Here is a 19,414-nt window from a genome sequence, read left to right as displayed (position 1 = left end):
GGCCCAAGGTCATCAAACTTGTGGGTTCCCCCACAATTAAAAGGGACTTCCTCTATGTTTTAAATCCTGCACTTCTGACCAGGTGATTTCAAATATCTTACCTTATGTGGTACTGTGCACCTCTGCCTTTGGACTAGGACTTAAGGGCTGGCAGTTACTGTTCCAGGACCCTGCAGTAGCTGTGAGGACAGAGCGCGGCTATCGAAGCAACTAAGAGTGATTCGTTGCGGCTGTGTGGGTGGCACAAAGTATGGGGGGGGGGGGCTTGGGTGATGGCCCTTCATCCCCCCTCTTATAACCCAGCCCTGTATACAACATAACGATCCCAAACTGTGTCGTACTCAGCTGTGTAACAAGCTTTAGATACTGCGTTTGTTGATTTCTATTTTCTGAGTAAGACATATTTATATCAACTGGCATTGCCTGTTGTGAACAGGTATAGGACAATCTAATCCAGTGGTTCCCAAATGTGGTCCTCAAGTATCCTCAACAGTGCACATGTTCTAGGTCTCCTCACAGATTCACAAGTGAAATAACTAGCTCCACCTGTGGATCTTTTAAAATGTGTCTGTATGCAAGGAGTACACCTGTGCAACGAGCAAGGAGTACACCTGTGTAGCGAGCAAGGAGTACACCTGTGCAGCGAGCAAGGAGTACACCTGTGCAGCGAGCAAGGAGTACACCTGTGCAGCGAGCAAGGAGTACACCTGTGCAGCGAGCAAGGAGTACACCTGTGCAGCGAGCAAGGAGTACACCTGTGCAGCGAGCAAGGAGTACACCTGTGCAGCGAGCAAGGAGTACACCTGTGCAGCGAGCAAGGAGTACACCTGTGCAGTGTGTAATGAGCACACCTGTGCAGTGTGTAATGAGCACACCTGTGCAGCGAGCAAGGAGTACACCTGTGCAGCGAGCAAGGAGTACACCTGTGCAGCGAGCAAGGAGTACACCTGTGCAGCGAGCAAGGAGTACACCTGTGCAGCGAGCAAGGAGTACACCTGTGCAGCGAGCAAGGAGTACACCTGTGCAGTGTGTAATGAGCACACCTGTGCAGCGAGCAAGGAGTACACCTGTGCAGCGAGCAAGGAGTACACCTGTGCAGCGAGCAAGGAGTACACCTGTGCAGCGAGCAAGGAGTACACCTGTGCAGCGAGCAAGGAGTACACCTGTGCAGCGAGCAAGGAGTACACCTGTGCAGCGAGCAAGGAGTACACCTGTGCAGCGAGCAAGGAGTACACCTGTGCAGCGAGCAAGGAGTACACCTGTGCAGCGAGCAAGGAGTACACCTGTGCAGCGAGCAAGGAGTACACCTGTGCAGCGAGCAAGGAGTACACCTGTGCAGCGAGCAAGGAGTACACCTGTGCAGCGAGTAATGAGTACACCTGTGCAGCGAGTAATGAGTACACCTGTGCAGCGAGTAATGAGTACACCTGTGCAGCGAGTAATGAGTACACCTGTGCAGCGAGTAATGAGTACACCTGTGCAGTGAGTAATGAGTACACCTGTGCAGTGAGAAATGAGTACACCTGTGCAGTGAGAAATGAGTACACCTGTGCAGTGAGAAATGAGTACACCTGTGCAGTGAGAAATGAGTACACCTGTGCAGTGAGAAATGAGTACACCTGTGCAGTGAGAAATGAGTACACCTGTGCAGTGAGTAATGAGTACACCTGTGCACCTTCTGGGTGACCTGGAAAACGTGAACTGTTGGGGGTACTTGAGGACCGAGTTCGGAAAACACAGATCTAAGCAAAGACCTTGCAAAATACTAGAATATATAGATACCTGAATCTCTTCCAGAGTAAGCCAGGTGGTTTTAGGAGTGATTCCCTCTAGTGGAGACCAGGACCCTTCCTTTGTATCAGCATTATAGTAGTAGTCATAGTTGTGTTTCAGTCTGATCTTAATCCAGGAGCTCTCCTCTGTTTCTGCAGCAACTATAAAGGAAAAGGAAATGCTATTAGTTGTGTGAAATGTGGATACCCAGGACTAAGCCCCCAAATAACCAATGCTTTATTATTCTACATAAATGTACAGTAACCTCAGGTATTGATGCAAAGAGAATAGATTTCTCTGATTTGTGTGCTCAGCCGGTCACTTGTACACTATACGCCCATGAACCATAATCCCGATGGACTACCTATAGACCGACATGAAAGCATAGAACCTATAAGCACTAGGGTGGTACTGTTACCTTCGCTGGCCTTCTTCTCCTTGGACTCTAGCAGGTCTTTGTGATAAGCCTCGGCACACTCTGGCTTTATTCCCTTTAATTTGATCTCGGAGGTCTGTAGCACCTGCAGTGTATGCTGTTCCTCACCCTTTTCCAGAGCCCGGTTAATTTCTGCCACACCGGCTGCCACTAAACATATGCCAGAGGAGAAACAAGATACTTAGGAAATCTTCATAACATAACTGTTTTTGGTACTTTTTCAGAAAAATCCGGTTGATCGCATCGCATGCGACCAAATCGCATGCGATGGACCCGATTTTTACATTGGGTCCAATGTTAAATGCCCCCCAGACCCCATTTTTTATTGTATACCCACCCTGTTCATACCCCCACTATCCAAGTGGGCATGGAGTTGATTTTATATAGTGTGGCGAGCATAGCGAGCCTGAAGCGTGGCGAGCGCGGATTACTTAACATGTATTCCGCGTCCGCTCGCCACGCTTCGGGCTCGGTGGCTCGCCACACTATATAAAATCAACTCCATGCCCACTTGGATAGTGGGGGTCTGAACAGGGTGGGTATACAATAAAAAATGGGGTCTAGGGGGCATTTAACATTGCACCCAATGTAAAATCGGGTCTCAGGGACCATTTAACATTGAATCCAATGTAAAAATCGCGTCTATCGCATTGCATGCGATTTGGTTGCATGCGATGGACCCGATTTTTCCGACCCGATCAAAAAATCGGGTGCCCAGATAATACATAAGTACCCTATTTTTTATTAGGATTTTGCATTTTTATCATCCTCAACACTCATTAAAATGGTCAAAGTATTAATCTTCTCCCGATTACTGTTCTAATAGAATAGTTTGGAATTAAAATTTGGTATCCAGATTTTTAATTTACACTTGCAATACCAGCCCCTAGTTTGTCAAATCCGCTGCCATATTCCAAAATCTGAGGTTGTTTTCGCCGATTCACTGGCTTTCCGAATGTCGGAACATTTCCAACAGTTGGAAGACGGAATACCCCCCAATTAATTAAATATCAGGAACAGTTTCAAGTTAGAGAAACAAGTACTTTATGCACCTCTGAGAGCGTCCTCTGTGTCCTGATTGGCATCATTGATTCCTTTCTGTATTTCATCCAACCAAAGAGCTGCAGATTCATCTTTAGAATCCTGAAAGTACAAGAAAATATAGATGACCCCTGAATCATTACAGTTGGTTTTAAATCAAACTATCGCTTTACCTCATCTGCTTTAGATGAAATGTTATAGAGAATGTATAGTGGAACAGAATACAATTCTATTTAAACAGCATTATAAAAGATTTAGGGCCAGATTCTCTAAGCTTTAAAAGTGATAAAATGGAGAGTGATAAACAGCCAGAAATCAGCTCCTGTCTGACATTTTTCAAAAACAGTCAGTGACATGTCAGGCAGGAGCTGATTGGCTGGCTGTTTATCACTCTCCATTTTATCACTTTTGAAGCTTAGAGAATCTGGCCCTTAATGTTAAGCTCATTTATACCTCTGGCTTGACCGGGAACAACCCGGGACTAGTGCTGGTGTGAAAGGGTCCCAGGCCCAAATCCAGGGACATTTCAACACCCCTAGCTACCACGGTTGCTCCTGCGATCTTCCCGGGTTACTAGCCGGTATGGAAGGTGCACAGACATGTCCCTCCTTTCTGTGTAACCTCTGTTGATGCTGATTGGCTATGCATTTAATTTAATTCAGAGTTGGTCTCTGCATTTCTGGTGTGAAAGGGATATAAGTAAAAAAGCTACCTGGTTCCTTCCACAAGACACCACTTATCCTTTAAAGAATATAAACAGATTATTAAAAAAAAATGGCACCCATAGCTGCTGAACTGATATTTGAGATACAGGATGGAAGTCTCAGTAAGTAACATTTTAAATCCTATAATGAATGAGATCCTAGAGGAGAGTTAAAAGAGGCAGCTACAGAGGTCCTGGTTTATGCACACATATCATGCCATCGGGAACATACTGTAAACAATGAAGTAGTTTATTACTGCGCTGAGCCCTCAGACCACCCTGGCAAATGAGCGGTGTTGGGAAGGTGATATACAGTCCTGGGACTGTGGGAGAATTTCCTTGAGGGCTGGATAGAGGAATAACTGGCACTTATCCACTGGTGTAAAGGTGACCATACAAGGTACAATTATTGTATGCGTTATGGACTAGCATCGCACATAGTTTTTGAGCCGTGCGATGGGATGTGTGCAGGAACACGCATCTCATCGCACACAGCATTTGTACTGTGTATGATCACTTTAAGATCCAGCCTGATGAAGGATCATCAGCACACACCTTGCCTGGCATAAACTCCCATATTTAGAACTGGTATTGGCAAAACCAGATGGCCAGAAAATACCAGCACTAATGAAGTCATGCTAGCCAGCGTTGGTGCAGCTTAGGGTACTCCTCCAATAATGCCAGCAGGCCCTAAAATCATCAAGGAGGGGGCTGTAATCCCAAGGGGACCATCTTCTCCATGCTACCCCTTAGAAGAGAACTTGGTTTGGCGGGTGAAAACAAGAATTATAAAGTGTTAGCATCACAATTTTTTCCATGTTCCACTACTGTCCCCAGCATGCCCTGGTCAACTTAAAATATTTGTCTATGGCGATTGCTTGAACCAATAGGAGATTTTTTAATTATTACTATTTTATGTAGCGCAAATTCCTTGCATATCATATTATCTCCAAAGAGAAAACTGAAGACTTTTGCAATTGTTTCCGATGTGTCTACGATATTTTTGCTCAAGCCATCCAATTTGGTTGCCAGAAAAAAAAAAAAATTACTCCCGAAAAACACACAGGTTCAGTCAAAACTATGTGCTTTCAGTCGCCGCAAGCTAATTTTTTGAGCTGATTTGGGGGATTTAGTTTTGCCTGTCTGAGGCTTAGCGGGGCTAATTGAATAGACCCCGGGTATACAATTAACTACGGTAAATTATTGTGGGTAATTGAATAACACCAATAATACTGGATTTGCAATTATTTTATGCTTACAATCGAAAGAAGTGTCTTGTGCTCACCAACACCAGGTTTTAACAGTTGCAAAATACATGATTTCATTCAGTACATTCTTTTAAAATAAGTTTTCACTGGGGAAATAAATGCTTTAATTTTATTTTATTTTAACTTGTTTCACAGTTATTTTTTTAAATGTGTCCATTTCTAAATACTGAAAATAACGAAACCTCTTGTACTGTACATACGGACAATGCACTTTTCTAGGTTACACGGCAGATGAATGAGTAAGTTGGAGGAAAAACAATTAGGCGTTTTGTGTCAGCTCCTGTAGTGTTGCTGGAGGCCGTCCAGGGCTGGAGGAAAAAGCACTTATCTGGCAGAGTGTACCAATTATGAACTAAGGTTTGGCGACAGACAACTAAGGATGACTAATTCTGTCAATAGAGACACTTTAATGTGATAGACATGCTACAGTCCAGAACGAAGCAATCAGCACTGTTCTACGTAGTGTAGAACGAACAGTCCCAGCATATTTATTTACAGTTTCTTATATAGCGCAGCAAATTCCATTGCGCTTTTACAATAGGAAACGGTGATGAAACAAACTGAGTAGTAACAAACCGACAGAAATAGGAGGGCCCTGCTTGCAAGCTTACAATCTATAGGGACAATAGTAGGGATACATAAGGATAGGATTCCATAGCATGGCCGTCCCACCAGATTGCAAGACAGTCCCGATGGGATGCAATTAGATATGACTGCTAATGGAGGTTATGTGGGGGTTCTGGAATATGATAGGCTTGCCTGAAGAGGTGAGTTTTCAGGGAACACTTGAAAGTTTGGAGGCTAGAAGAGAGTCTTAATGCACGTGGAAGGGCATTCCATAGGGTGGGTGCTGCCCGAAGAAAGTCCTGCAATTGTGAATGGGATCTAGCAATGAGTGTGGATGAGAGACGCAGATCTTATGCAGAGCGGAGAGGTCTGGTGGAGATATATTTTGAGATAAGCGAAGAGGGGTGTGGTATGGGTCTCCGACCGTGGGGATCCTGATGTCGGGATCCTGACTGCCGGTGCTCCGACAGGGGGATGAGCGCAAAGAAGCCCCTTGCGGGCTCAATGCGCTCGACTCGCTGCGGGCCCGGTGGTTCTCTATGCTCGCCACAGGTTCTATTCTCCCTCTATGGGGGTCGTGGACCCCTCACAAGGGAGAATAGCCCCTGTGAGTCGGAATCCCCACTGTCGGAGCGTCATCCGGAACCTGTGAAGAGATATATGTTGGTGTAGTCAGGTTAATGGCCTTAATTGTGAGTAGAAGTATTTTCTATTGACTATGGTAAAATACAGGTAACCAATGGAGGGACTGACAGAGCGGATCAGCAGACTAACGTCTAGGCAGGAAGATCAGCCCCAGCTGCTTTCAAGATGGATTGTAGTGGTGAGAATCTTTACTTCGGAAGACTGGTAAGGAAGCTATTGCAGTAATTAATGCGGGATATAATGAGTGCATGTGCATATGCTGATGATTGCCGATCGACCATCTAAATATTTCCTTAAAGGACGCAGAATGAATTGCCTAATCACTGGATATGATTAATAGAATCACAGTGATTCTTGCATAAGAGTATCTGCTTAACTCTATGTACTAATAACGATATTACGGCACTAGATTACTCATTTAAAGCCATTCCTGATTTATTTGGTACTAATTTCTTATAGCAAGGTTCCTTTGACCTTTCCAATTGGAAACAGTGATAAAACAAACCGGGTAGTTAGACAGTAAAAACTGTAGGAGGGCCCTGCTCGTAAAGCTTACAGTCTATGCGCCTGGTTCCAATGTCATATTGTGCCCGATCTCCCGTCTAAAGTGATGGGAGTTCCTGTGGCAATATGCATTTGCTGAGCTTTAATCGCACCCATTAAGGTTGAGTTTAGATGCACAAAGCATTGTGTGTGTGTGTGTGTGTGTGTGTGTGTGTGAGTGAGTGCTGGGGGAGAGGAAGGAAGTGGGTTGGTGGGGCGGGAGCCGGACGGGGTCCCGACAGTCGGGATCCGACAGTCATTAACCCGACGTCGGGATCCCGACTGTTAAAACACCGACGGCCAGCGGCTATTTTCCCTCGTGGGGTCCCACGACCCCCATAGAGGGAGAATAGAATAGGTGGCGAGCGTAGCTCGCCACCGTGCCCGCAGCGTGGCGAGCACAGCGAGCCCGCAAGGGGCTTTGTTGCGCTGGCCACGCTGTCTGAGGCCAGGCAGTCGGGATCCCGACTGTCGGTGACTCATACCACACCCGGTGGGGCATTCTATACTACACACCACTTTGGTGAGAAAGGCTTTACAGCAGGCATGTCCAAACTATGGCTCTCCAGCTGTTGTTAAACTACAATTCCCATCATGCCTTGCCACAGATTTGCTCAATGTTCTGTTCAAGGTCTTGTAGTATAAAGAGGTCTTTTGTCATTTAATCACACAGGTATTTGAAAAAAAATATAAAAAGGGCATTGATTGCATTGTGTAGAATCTGGTTATTGCGAAATCAGGGCAAAGTGTTAGTCGTATCTGTGACATCTGTAAGCTCACTGAGCAGTCATGCAGCCCGGGCCGCACCTCATTTACAGCTGACGTTCCTTACTGTAGTTCAGGAAGAAACAAACCTGCATTCCATAATCAAGCAACAGTTCAGATAACACTTCACCTGCCCATAGTGTGGGGGTTTGTTCATTGTCATTGCTGTAGTTATATGGGGTCTGAGGGTCTGGCAGGTCACACAATTTACCCACACATGGGACATTTTGTAAGCATTAAATCTGCGCAGATCTACTGTATGCCGTGTGTGGCTGCTGGGGATGTAACGCTTCTCCCCTTTTCTGCCTTTCCTCAAAGGAAATAGTGAAAACCTCTAAAAAGAAATGTGAGAAAGGGGACACAGATAGTGTAATATCCTTTTTGGCCTATAAGGATAATACACTCTCTGTGCCCCATTTCTCATATTTGTTTATATGTACATATATATTCCAAAAGGACAGCAGGCACGATAGATGAATTCTTGTTTCGGTGCCTTTCCAGGTACCCTGGGCGGTTCAGCGCCGACGCCAAGATTTTAGATAGTTTAACAAAGCCTAGGTCGACAGTCAACATGCACAATGTCAACATTAACAGAAGGTTGCCATGGCAATGGTCCACACTACATGAAAATTACAACACAAATTTTTGTTTCTTAAATTTTTTTGTTTTACTTTTACCATCCATGTGGGATTGGGAATGGTAAAGTGCGCCAAGTGCAGCACATGCGAGGGTACATGGTACACTAATTGGGGGTTCACGTGCGCCAACCTTTTCACGTGTCGACAATTTGTCAGTGTCGACCTACTGAATGTCTAGCTAAACACTGTTGATCCATAAAATATATACACATTACATTATATATAAGAGACAATATAGACCCTTTAAGAAAGAGCAGAACTTGAACTGGAAAAAGAAAAAAAAAAGCCACAAACACAGGAAACTGTCTGCAAGCAATCTTTAAACAAATGACGTCTGGGATGTGGAGGGTAAAATGTAGCACTGGGATGTGTACGGTATACTGGAGCACTGGATGAGTAGGAGTTAAGAGCCACTAGCGAAAAAGTTTATTTCTTCCAGCAGTTGTCCAGTCATGTATACTCCTGTGCGTCACTCCCAGAGAGGAGGAGACGTGTGACAGGACCAAGCGAGCTGTTCCTGCCTTGTTTGTGAGTACACACATGGCATGGAGCCACCGAAGAGGCTGCAGCACCGCTCGCTCTTTGGGACACACAGGACAATGACTGAGCACTGAACTAATCCAAGAACGGCTGAACATGGAATTCCTGCTGGCCGTACTCCTCCTGTCTGGTACAGCTTATTGCCTGAACGGTGAGTGTGGAGGTGCTGCTTTATCAGCTCACAAGCAATATGCTTTAGGCCAGAGGTTCCCAATCTTTTTTGATTCACGGCACCCTAGAGAATCAGAATTTTTTTTACGGCACCCCTAGGTCCAAAAAAATTAATTAGATTGGGTATATATGCGATTCTTAGTGGCAGTTATGTGGTAAAGGGCAGGATTTGCTTCTGTTTGTACACATTCTATGATTGGCAGCCACCAGCACTGGTTTTGCTCCTAAATAATTAACCATTAATAATTTGAGTTGGTCCTGGACCACCAAGCCGCGGCACCCCTGCATGTGTCCCGAGGCACCCCAGGGAGCCACGGCACACAGTTTGGGAACCACTGCTTTAGGCAAAGGAAAGCGGGCACAGCAATCAGCAGCTACGGTTACAAGATAGCAGGGAACAATACCAGCCTGTTTAATATTATTTTATGGGAGATTTTATTTTGTCTATTGTAGTTTGGTTTCAAAGGGGTATATTTCCTAAGCAGTGGATTTTCAAAACCCCCGATTACTGCAGGTGGTACCTGGCATATTTAAAAGGATTATCATAGTAAATGAAAATTAAATCTGATTTTACATTTACTATTATTGTCTTTGAAAATATTGTATGTAAAAATCTGAAAAACTCCTGGGTATTGAAACTGCTTAGTACATATACTGTAAGTGTACATTCAGAGCTGGCAAAGTTATAGGACGACCAGTTGTGTCAGTGATTTAGTTATGCCCACTGGTACTTGGGAGCCATTCAGAATAGCTATTAAAAAATGTATTTCATACAATAATCATTCTTAAAATAAAAACGTTTTGAGTTCCTATATCAGAAATTGGTACTTATGGTTATTTAAAACAACACTACCACAAGCGCACACAAAATGGTTAAGCCAGGAATTGCCACCTTGAGCAGTAATACAGTCTCCGATGTTATGTTATCACCACTATCTCACAATGTGCTGCTACCGAGAAGTTGATCATTTTCTAACAGTGAAAACAATGTCAGAGGTCTCGTTACACATAAAGGGCCTTATCCATGTTTGCACGCACATATTATAGCAAGTGGGATTTTCTCAGTTACTATTAATGTGAGCAAGTGAAAAGAGCCTCCCACCGTAGCGATGGCAAACTTCTTTGGCATTGGCAGCCTATATGCAAGGAACATTAACTTTAAGGGTAGAGCTATGGCTTCGGAGACTGGGCGCAGCAGTACGGACGCTGGCGACATGTATCACTAAGTATCTGAACACAGCTAAAAGCCGAAATATTCCCCAAAACAGGCCACAACACGCCTGCATTTTTGCAGCTACGCCGTGTTAACTCCCCCAAATTGTCCCTTCCTCTGAGATTAAATCCTTACCACCAGCACGATTGCAAAGGCATGTCGCAGTGCATACAATGCAGTCACGGCCTATGCGCAGCCTGCAGATTACCTCTCCATTGCATGAATATTGGTGACTGCATGCAAACACAAATTAGGACCCAAGTGAGCAAATAATGAGATTTATAAAAGGGACAAAACCGAAAACGATTAATAATAATTGATGATAAATCAGAAATCACGCCCCCCCCCTCCCCTCAAAAAAGTTGAAAAGTGTGATTTTTCTTCTGTACAGGTTTCCTATATGTATTACAGTTTCTCTTTAAAGATGTACATGTTGTGGGAAAATTCACTTCACATGCTATGTATCTGTGATTATTCAGACAGTGATGTCATAGTGGTGAAAAACGAATCTAAAGTTCCGGCTCCACCAAGGACATTTCGAGGAAATCAAGAAAAATTCGACCCAATCCCCCTTCACGAACTTAATGGCGTGACAGAGTCTACAGCAAGAAACGTCCAGAATGGCAGGACAAAGCAGCGAACCATTGTGGTCAACAATGCTACCCTGGATTACTTAGGAAGTTCCACAAGTAGACAACTGATTCCAGCCATATACAGCTTGGTAATACTGATTGGGATTCCATCCAATATGCTTATACTAAAGATGCTCTTTTCCCGAAGCCGGTCTGTGTGCATGTCTATATTCTACACCAACTTGGCCGTGTCGGACTTACTTTTCTGCCTCATGCTACCCTTCAAGGTTGTGTACCACCTGCATGGCAACAACTGGATATTTGGGGAAACGATGTGCCGCGCCATGACCATCTGCTTCTATGGGAACATGTACTGCTCAATCCTACTTATCATGTGTATCACTATCAGCCGCTACATAGCCATCGTCCACCCTTTTATATACCGGAGCTTGCCGAAACGGACCTGTGCCATTCTCCTGTGTACCCTTGTGTGGATTATCGTTCTTGTATTCATGATACCATTTTTCACTTTGAAGCAGACCTATAAGTTGAAGCAGCAGCATCTGATCTCCTGTAACGATGTGCAGGAAACCTCCACCGACTCCTTCCAGTTCTACTACTTCGTTTCGCTGGTAGTGTTCGGCTACCTTGTCCCATTCTGTGTGACCGCTTTCTGCTGCTTCTCAATCATTAGAACTCTGGGGACGCATGACCAGAAACGCTTTTTGTACCTAAAAATAACCGTCCTGCTTCTGGTTATTTTCACTCTGTGCTTTACGCCGAGTAACATCATACTCCTTATTCACCAAGTTAGGTATCATTACAGCAAAATGGATAACCTGTATGGGAGCTATCTGATTGCGTTATGTTTCAGCAGTTTAAACAGTTGTCTAGATCCTTTTCTGTATTTTCTTATGTCTAACATTACCAAACCAACCAAAAACTACGATAAAATGAATAAGTTGTCTCAAGAGAAATGTGTGACACTACTGCCGTCATGAAAGGTTCATCCTGTACCTCTCTTTGCTGATATTATAGGGCCATCTACAGGTCGGTTCTTATGCATGACATAACTGCCTTCATCAAAGTCATCCTGTACCTCTCTTTGCTGATATTATAGGGCCATCTACAGGTCGGTTCTTATGCATGACATAACTGCCTTCATCACAGTCATCCTGTACATCTCTTGGCTGATATTATAGCGCCATCTGCTGGTCAAATCTCAGAAGAAAATAATAATTTGAACACAGATAATCATTGTGAATAATGAAGGGATATGGGAAACGGTGCTCTGGATAAGGGGAAGGAGAGATTCTGGCAATGCTTACTCCAGATAAGTGAATGGCAAAGTGGGCACAATCCGTATTACAAGTGATTCCCATTTAAATAACTGTCCCACATACAACGTGCTATCATCTTCTTGGGATCTTTAAGTCAAAATAATTTTGCTTACTTTGTACATTATTTATACATTGATATTTTATTATTTACATAAAATAAACCTGTAAAATTAAGCGTTCTGTTTCAGCGTAATTATTTCAGTTAAGTATTCACCAAACAGGATTCAGGTGTATATGTATATATACACACAAAAATATTAATTATTTATTTATTTATTAATTAACCGTTTCTTATATAGCGCAAGGGGGTTAAAAGGTGGGGATCGCCAAAAAACGCAATCCTCGCCGTTTAATCCCTGCGCTGGCCACTCACCCTATTCTACGCTTCAAGACAGCAAGGCTTGCGGCTAATGCAGGGATCCCGCTGCATTTAGCCGCGAGCCTCGCTGTTTTAGCGGCCACATACGCAGTTTCCTACTCGCTACAAAAAAAATAGCGAGGGGAAAATCAGCATGTGCAGGGGATCAGTTGTATACTGACCCTGCGAGCTGTGACAGCGAGCAGGCAGCACTGCTCACTGTCACAGCCTACAAAAACCATTGAATACACCCCACAGAAGGAAGATTCAGTTGCTGCACTGCAAATATGTAGAGGCAGAGGAGTCATTGAACTCACTAGGGGGAGTGTAAGCTGCACCTGTGAGTCACAGACTAAGGGGTGACACCAAAGTGACCGGCTCCTGATAGTGACAGGAGCTAGTTGCTGCAATGTAACATTATTTGCAGCACCTGGCTCTCCTGTCAGTGGTTAGGAGTCGTTACTGCAACCACAGCATTCCACCGCAGCAGCCCACATCTCCCAGACCCCAGCAGTGACAAAAATGTGGGTTCGGTATGCTATAGGCCTGCATAAAGATCTCATCAGAGCTGCACCAGGTGTAATAGCGACAAATGATACCGCTAATGCTGCCCATCAGAGGGCTGCACAGTGTTTTAAACACTTCTGCTGCCACCGCTGACTGACCCCAGCCACCTGCTAGCGCTACTTCTTGCACTACATAACGCCACCCTCTTCCCGCCATCTCCCACACCGCCAGCGGTCCCTCCGGCCCCCTCTCCCAATCCCCACACCGCTGAAAATGCGCCCCCCACCAGCGGATTGCATTTAGTTAAAAACCACATGCGATTGCTCTATTATGTGCAACACATAAGATTTTGAGACCCGACATTCGACCGGCATGCCCGCGCATCACTTTGAATGTCCCCTTAAATGCATACAATCATTCGATTTATCGGCCAGATGTGGTCGAAATCGTATGATTGCATGCAATATCTCACAAGTGTATGGGCAGCATAAGAGGAGACAGCTCTCTAGCTCCCCTCACAGCTCCAAACACCAGTCACACACACCATTTTATCTTTCGCACTGCTCTAACCCCTCTACATGATTGATTTGCGGTTAGGTGGTACTGTGTGGTTCAATTTCTGGGGTCCTCCCCAGCTGCTGGCCTTACCACACGTCACTGTGCTCTGCAGAGCAAGTCCAGGAATGAGGCAGTGCCACCTAGCACACTGCATAGTATGTAATACAGTATGAAGAATTAACATTTACAAGCAGTGTTTCCCAAACTTAGTCCACAGTTATCCCTGACAGTGCATGTTTTCCAGATCTCCTAGTTAGTACACAGGTGTAATCATTACTGGCTGACATTTCAGATCCACAGACAGATCAGATCCACAGGATGTGCTGATTATTTAAATTCGGAAACGGATACAGAAAACATGCACCATATAAGGAGTAGGAGACAGAACTGAGCACACAGTATTCTCCTTATATCATGTTAAGGCACCCAACTCTTCTAGCTGGCAGCATCCATATACATTACACAGCAGACTTGGTAGGAGAAGCTGTAGCAAATGGGCATGCACAGTAGCTTTAAATTATGCTGCATGTTGTGGCCACTGGGCTGGCTGGGGATGGAGTGTTGCTGGACAGCTGAAAACCCCACCTTTGTTTGCCTTTGTTAGAGGGTTTGCACAGGACCGCTCAGATCACTGGACATCTCCCGCTGCAAAGTGTATTAAGTCCTGGTGTATGGGGACTCATCTGTATAGAATCCTTGTCTAGTCCAGGTTGATCATTGCAGTGTCTGTGCCTTTGTCAGCAGCCCCTGTGTGTTTGCACTAGTGTTATGAGAGGCACCTTCAGCATTCCCTTAGACATGTAAAACCTGTGCCGTTGCTCGCTCCATAGATGTGAGCTTCCAGGAAGCCCTGGTTCACGCTCAGTAGCCATTTTGTTAATCGACTCGGAGCAGGAGTCTGGCCTGCCTGTACTGTATAGAAAGAATTTACCAGTGTGTACCTTTAGCGCTGATCCGTTTTTTCCTTTTTCTCTCAATTGGGTTACCCCAAAAAAAGGAAAAATTTCAATATCTCATTCTAAGACAGTAAATGTAGCAAGGTGGACTCTCACCAAATGGCGTGGTCTACACACAAAGTTGCAGACTACAGCACTAATGTTACAATGTGGGGGCCTCCAAGTATCCCTGATCGTTCCCAGTCTCCAGCACCACCAAGTGGCAGTTGGAGGAAGCAGCTTGGTGGTGCAGGAGCCTGGGAACGATCAGGGACACCTGGGACCCCCACATTGTAACATCCGCGCTGTAGTCTGCAACTCTGTGTGTAGACCACGCCATTTGGTGAGAGTCCACCTTGCTACATTTTTATTCAATGTCTATGTTTTAAAGTAAATAAAAAAAGCTGTATTGCACAATCCAGTTTTTCTCTTTCTACATGGGCAATATATGGATTTGATTTATCGAATCGGTGACGTGACCGCCTGCTTTGGAGCATTATTGTCTACAATTAATTAGACATATTGATAGGGTACGGGTCATATATATCTTAACAGGCTATTCTGTCTTAGAATGAAATATTGAAATTGTGTTACACTATTGTACCCTTTTTCCTTTTTTGGGGGGTAACCCAATTGAGAGAAAAAGGAAAAAAACTCAGTCAGCGCTAAAGGGACACACTGGTAAATTCTTTCTGTGCTGTCTATTGTTCTTGTGTGGGCAGGTGATCCTCATTTTCCCGTGTATCCCTCAGCAAAGACTAGCGCAAAAGTCAATCTACATTCCAAATTTGTTTGCCTGTACTGTATGTCATTCATACGCAATTATGTATTTAACCAGTGTGGCATAATGAGACGCACGGACAGCAGTGCCCTTATACAATTGGAAGCAACAGTATGGATCCGCTGTTCCTTTTGCGCCACAGCGACCCTTCTCAGCGCACCATTTGCAGAGAATGGGATGTACGAGTAGCTTACATGCACGCTTGCCCCATTCCCAGCGAAAGTACTGTATACTCACTCACTTATCCCCACAGCCCACTACAGATATATAACGTAATGAGATGCACGGCTATGCAATAGTATTGTTGTAATAGTAATGCACCCAGTAAAACCATACACCAAACCCCAAGCTTTGCTACTTATTGCCTTGCGACTAGGCGCGCTGGAGCCATTGGCGGGCCACATGCCATAGGCCGGCTAAATGAGTGTGGCGCAATCTGTATTACACCTGGTAAAGTGATAAAGTGGAAGGTTATAACTCACCAGCCAATCAACTTCCAACTGTCATTTTTCAAACAGCTGATGCGTTATCACTTTCCACCTTATCACCACGTTACCAGGCTTCATATATCTTCCCCTTGGCACCGAAATTCTTTGTCAAATGTTATTTTGTTCTTTCCAATACAATAGTACACTGCATCTTCTATCATAGCAAGAAGGTGAATTGCATGAAGATGCGGCTTTAATATACATTTACAACTGAGAATCATCGATAATGATGTGTTTTGTGGCCTTTTCTCTTTAGGGGCGGGATGTACTATCATCTGCCGCCTGTCTCCGCCGCCTACCACATTCTTACTAATCACATAATAATAACGGGATTTTTACCACATTTCCGTGATAGTGCATCCCGCCCTATTTCTACAATCCTTTACAGTATAAGCCCAGCTAGTGAAGCAACCTACATATATTTTATATTAGTGGATTAATAGATGGCTGGGGATCATTTCCAGTAGTTCCTGGCATCTGGAAGCATGGTATTATTTTTCTCTGCATGCGGAGAAGATGGCATGGGAAATGAAGAGAACCCATGCCAAACTAAGCAAAGGATTGCAATGTTAGTCTGATACAGACGTGCTGAACAATAGCAGCTGTTTCTGCCTGCAGATCTCTGGATGGAAATCCTGCAGCAGCAGCAATAACTCAGCAATAGTTAGAGCTCTGGTGCCACGAAAATGAATCACTGAGCTCCGGAATGTTGCAATTCTCAAAACAGATGTTCGCTCAACCACGTGGGAGATCTGGCCTGTATTGTATGGCAATTGTGAGCTGTAACTTGATAGGGATGATGCCACTAGAGTACTGAGGTACCGGCACAGAACAAATTGCACTTTGTTCTCCTTTATTACACAGAAACAAGCTCCATCATCTTAACAATCAGTACCCATCAACAGATGATCTGGTTTATCCGTTTGTGAAAGCAACAATCATTTACAAGGTATGAGACAGGCCTGCCTCTCGCATCTCTGGCAAATTCGGACCACCCTATTTACATATGCTCCAAAGCATCATTTAAACTCTCACATCTCCATCCTGCAACCCAGCTAGCATCAGAGCTGAATTTCCCATTAGGCACGTGAGGCACGTGCCTAGGGGCGGCACATGTTTGGGGGCGGCACTTGGATGCCTGTGATAGTACTGTCAGCCCAAAATGTACCAATAACTGCAAAATATCCACTGTACTGTACCATATTCCATCTTAAATAGAGTGTCAATGATAGGACATGCAGATACTGCCCCTGTAAACTGTCCTACTTAGTAAATATGTATTCATAATAAAAGAACATGTCACAGTTAGTGGCTTTTTTTTTTTTAAATAAATCCATTATATTGGCTATTATCAAATGAGAGCTTATAAGTAATCAATAAAAATAATATAATTAGACAGGGGGTGGGGGCAGCGTTATTGTTGTGCCTAGGGGTGCCGTCATCCCTAAATCCGCCCATGGCTAGCATAAGGGGGCGCTGTTCTATAGAAGCATCTCCATAATTACCATTATGTCTGATGTGGCAGATCAAACTCCTGTTCTTAACTACAAAGGTGCAAACAGTGTTACCCCAATTTAAATGCTATTGGTAATTTATATTTTTTCAGATTAGTCAGAAGTCATATACTTGTCTCTAACACCTAGGGCTAATATGTTTTCTTGCAACATAAAGAACTATATTGATTTATGTCACTATCTCCTCTTATAAAAGCAACTTGTACAAGATGTTTTTTTTTATTGACTACACCCTCTAATCCCTATATACTGTATAATGGTATAGACATAATGGTACAGAAAACGGTATGTTAGGTTATTAGGTAGCTATTGGACGGCATGGGTAAAAATTTATAAAAAAAACAGGCTGAAATGCCCATGATTGAATACTGAAAGGGCGAATCTCGGCCGTTTTTTTTTTTTGCCTGAGGAAAATTTCGGGGGCATGTGTGCCATTGACACACAATAATGCCTAATAATCAGTCGCCAACTCTGTTTCTGGCCACAATCTGCAGTCAGCGCTCCAACAGACCCACCACTATGGTCTCAAAACCTCACATTACATATATGATGTTAGACAATAGTTCTGCATTTATTTTCTTTCATACGGTTTTGCTGGGTATGCATATAACATGGTTTCTGCCAATAATGTTATCACGTCATCTTACGCTAATCATACCTTGCATTTCTGGACCTTGGCCTCTTGCAGGGCATCATGGTAATGCCAATAGTTTGGAGATAAAACTGCTTGAAGTTTGGCACTTGGTGCCAAAAGAGCTTGTAAAGTTTTCTCAGGAACGCCTTGGTCAAGGGCTTCATTTATTACGCCAATGGCAATAATTCCTAAAAGGCAAATAGTGGAATACTAAATAAAACAGACCATTTTAACCCCTTACCGACGCAGCATGTTTTTGCCTTCCTGACAGAGGCCTTTTTTTCAAATCTGACAGGTATCACTTAAGTGGGGATAACTTTTTTTTGCTTTTACTTATCCCAGTGATTTTGAAATTGTTTTCCCGTGACACATTGTACTTTAAATTAGTGGTAAATTTTGGTCGATACAGTTTTTTTTTTTTTTGTGAAAAATACCAAAATGTCGTAAAAAAATTGAACATTTTGCTATTTGCAAAATGTAAAATTTTCTGCTTGTGAGACAAATAATCATACCACTCAAAATAGTTAATAACTAACAAACATAGACCATATCTAAACTTTATTATTACATCATTATTTCAACTTTCTTTTATTTTTTTTGGACGCTAGGGGGCAGCAGAGTCTAAATTTTACACATCACACAGTAAACGCTGCTTTTGGCTGTTCACGTTTGAACAGCCAATCGCAGCGATCGCCCATGGCGGGGGGCATCGCTGCCCCCCCGGGCAATGAGGGAAGATGTCTGCTGTCAGGGACAGCAGACATCGTCCCTCTGTCACCGCGTCTCTAGACGCGGTGACAGTTACAAGTCATGACGTACATTTATGCCATGTGTCGGGAAGTACATCCCGACCATGACGTAAATGTACGTCAAATGTCGGGAAGGGGTTAATAAACAAAACTTCTCTTCTATACTTCTTATACAGGGTTTGTATAAAAAGTTATGAGACCTATTTTTTTCTGACGCGACTATGTCCCAGCGTGCATGCTCCAGGCGGGTTCGATGGAGGAAGAAGTCAGCCTCAACACGCACTGAGTGTCAGTCACCTATGAGCTTCCGCGCGGTTTGTTTTGTGATTTTAGTGGACCCCTGTCCCTGGGCTCGGTTGAGCAACTATCGAACAGCGCTACACCATTAAATTCTGTGTGGGACTCGGAAAATCCGCTATGGTTAACCATGATCCAGAAAGTGTTCCGGAATGAAAGCCTATCAAAAGCTGCTGTTTCATGACAATGCACCAAGCCACACCAGCTTCGTAAGCAATGACTAACTGGCCCGGAACGGCATCACAATGCTTCCCCAACCCCACCACAGTCCTGATCTGGCCCCGGCGGATCTTTTCCTGTTCCCCGAGTGAATCCAGCCCTCAAAGGACACCTCCATGTGACCGTAGCAAAGGTCAAAACGGCTTTGAAGCACTGCAT

The 19,414-nt window shown here is 44.1% G+C and overlaps 2 protein-coding genes across 5 annotated transcripts in view; one reads left to right on the top strand and one right to left on the bottom strand.

Annotated features, from left to right (window-relative positions):
* IQGAP2 (IQ motif containing GTPase activating protein 2) overlaps positions 1–19,414 on the bottom strand; it is a 276,016-nt gene that overhangs the window by 62,669 nt on the left and 193,933 nt on the right. For all 4 annotated transcript variants that reach the window (XM_083151991.1, XM_083151993.1, XM_083151998.1 and 1 more), the window contains 4 exons: positions 18,015–18,178; positions 3,262–3,352; positions 2,192–2,359; positions 1,783–1,934 (listed from right to left, as the gene is read on the bottom strand). In XM_083151991.1, coding sequence (XP_083008117.1) covers positions 1,783–1,934; positions 2,192–2,359; positions 3,262–3,352; positions 18,015–18,178 — 575 coding nt within the window. The remainder of the gene's footprint in view (positions 1–1,782; positions 1,935–2,191; positions 2,360–3,261; positions 3,353–18,014; positions 18,179–19,414) is intronic.
* F2RL2 (coagulation factor II thrombin receptor like 2) lies at positions 8,646–12,389 on the top strand. The gene is made up of 2 exons (XM_083152008.1): positions 8,646–9,070; positions 10,783–12,389. Exons 1-2 carry the CDS (start codon positions 9,016–9,018, stop codon positions 11,874–11,876), a joined length of 1,149 nt encoding a protein of 382 aa, XP_083008134.1. The 5' UTR covers positions 8,646–9,015; the 3' UTR covers positions 11,877–12,389.

Source organism: Crinia signifera, chromosome 1 (assembly GCF_055691185.1).
Source record: "Crinia signifera chromosome 1, ASM5569118v1, whole genome shotgun sequence".
NCBI lineage: Eukaryota > Metazoa > Chordata > Amphibia > Anura > Myobatrachidae > Crinia > Crinia signifera.
The sequence above is the reverse complement of the archived record's forward strand: the minus strand, read 5'-3'. Positions and strand labels throughout refer to the sequence as shown.

Coding starts and splice junctions, on each gene's coding strand:
- F2RL2 (XM_083152008.1), top strand. CDS start 9,016: ATGGAATTCCTGCTGGCCGTACTCCTCCTGTCTGGTACAGCTTATTGC. Junction 9,071..10,782: donor TACAGCTTATTGCCTGAACG/GTGAGTGTGGAG, acceptor GTGATTATTCAG/ACAGTGATGTCATAGTGGTG.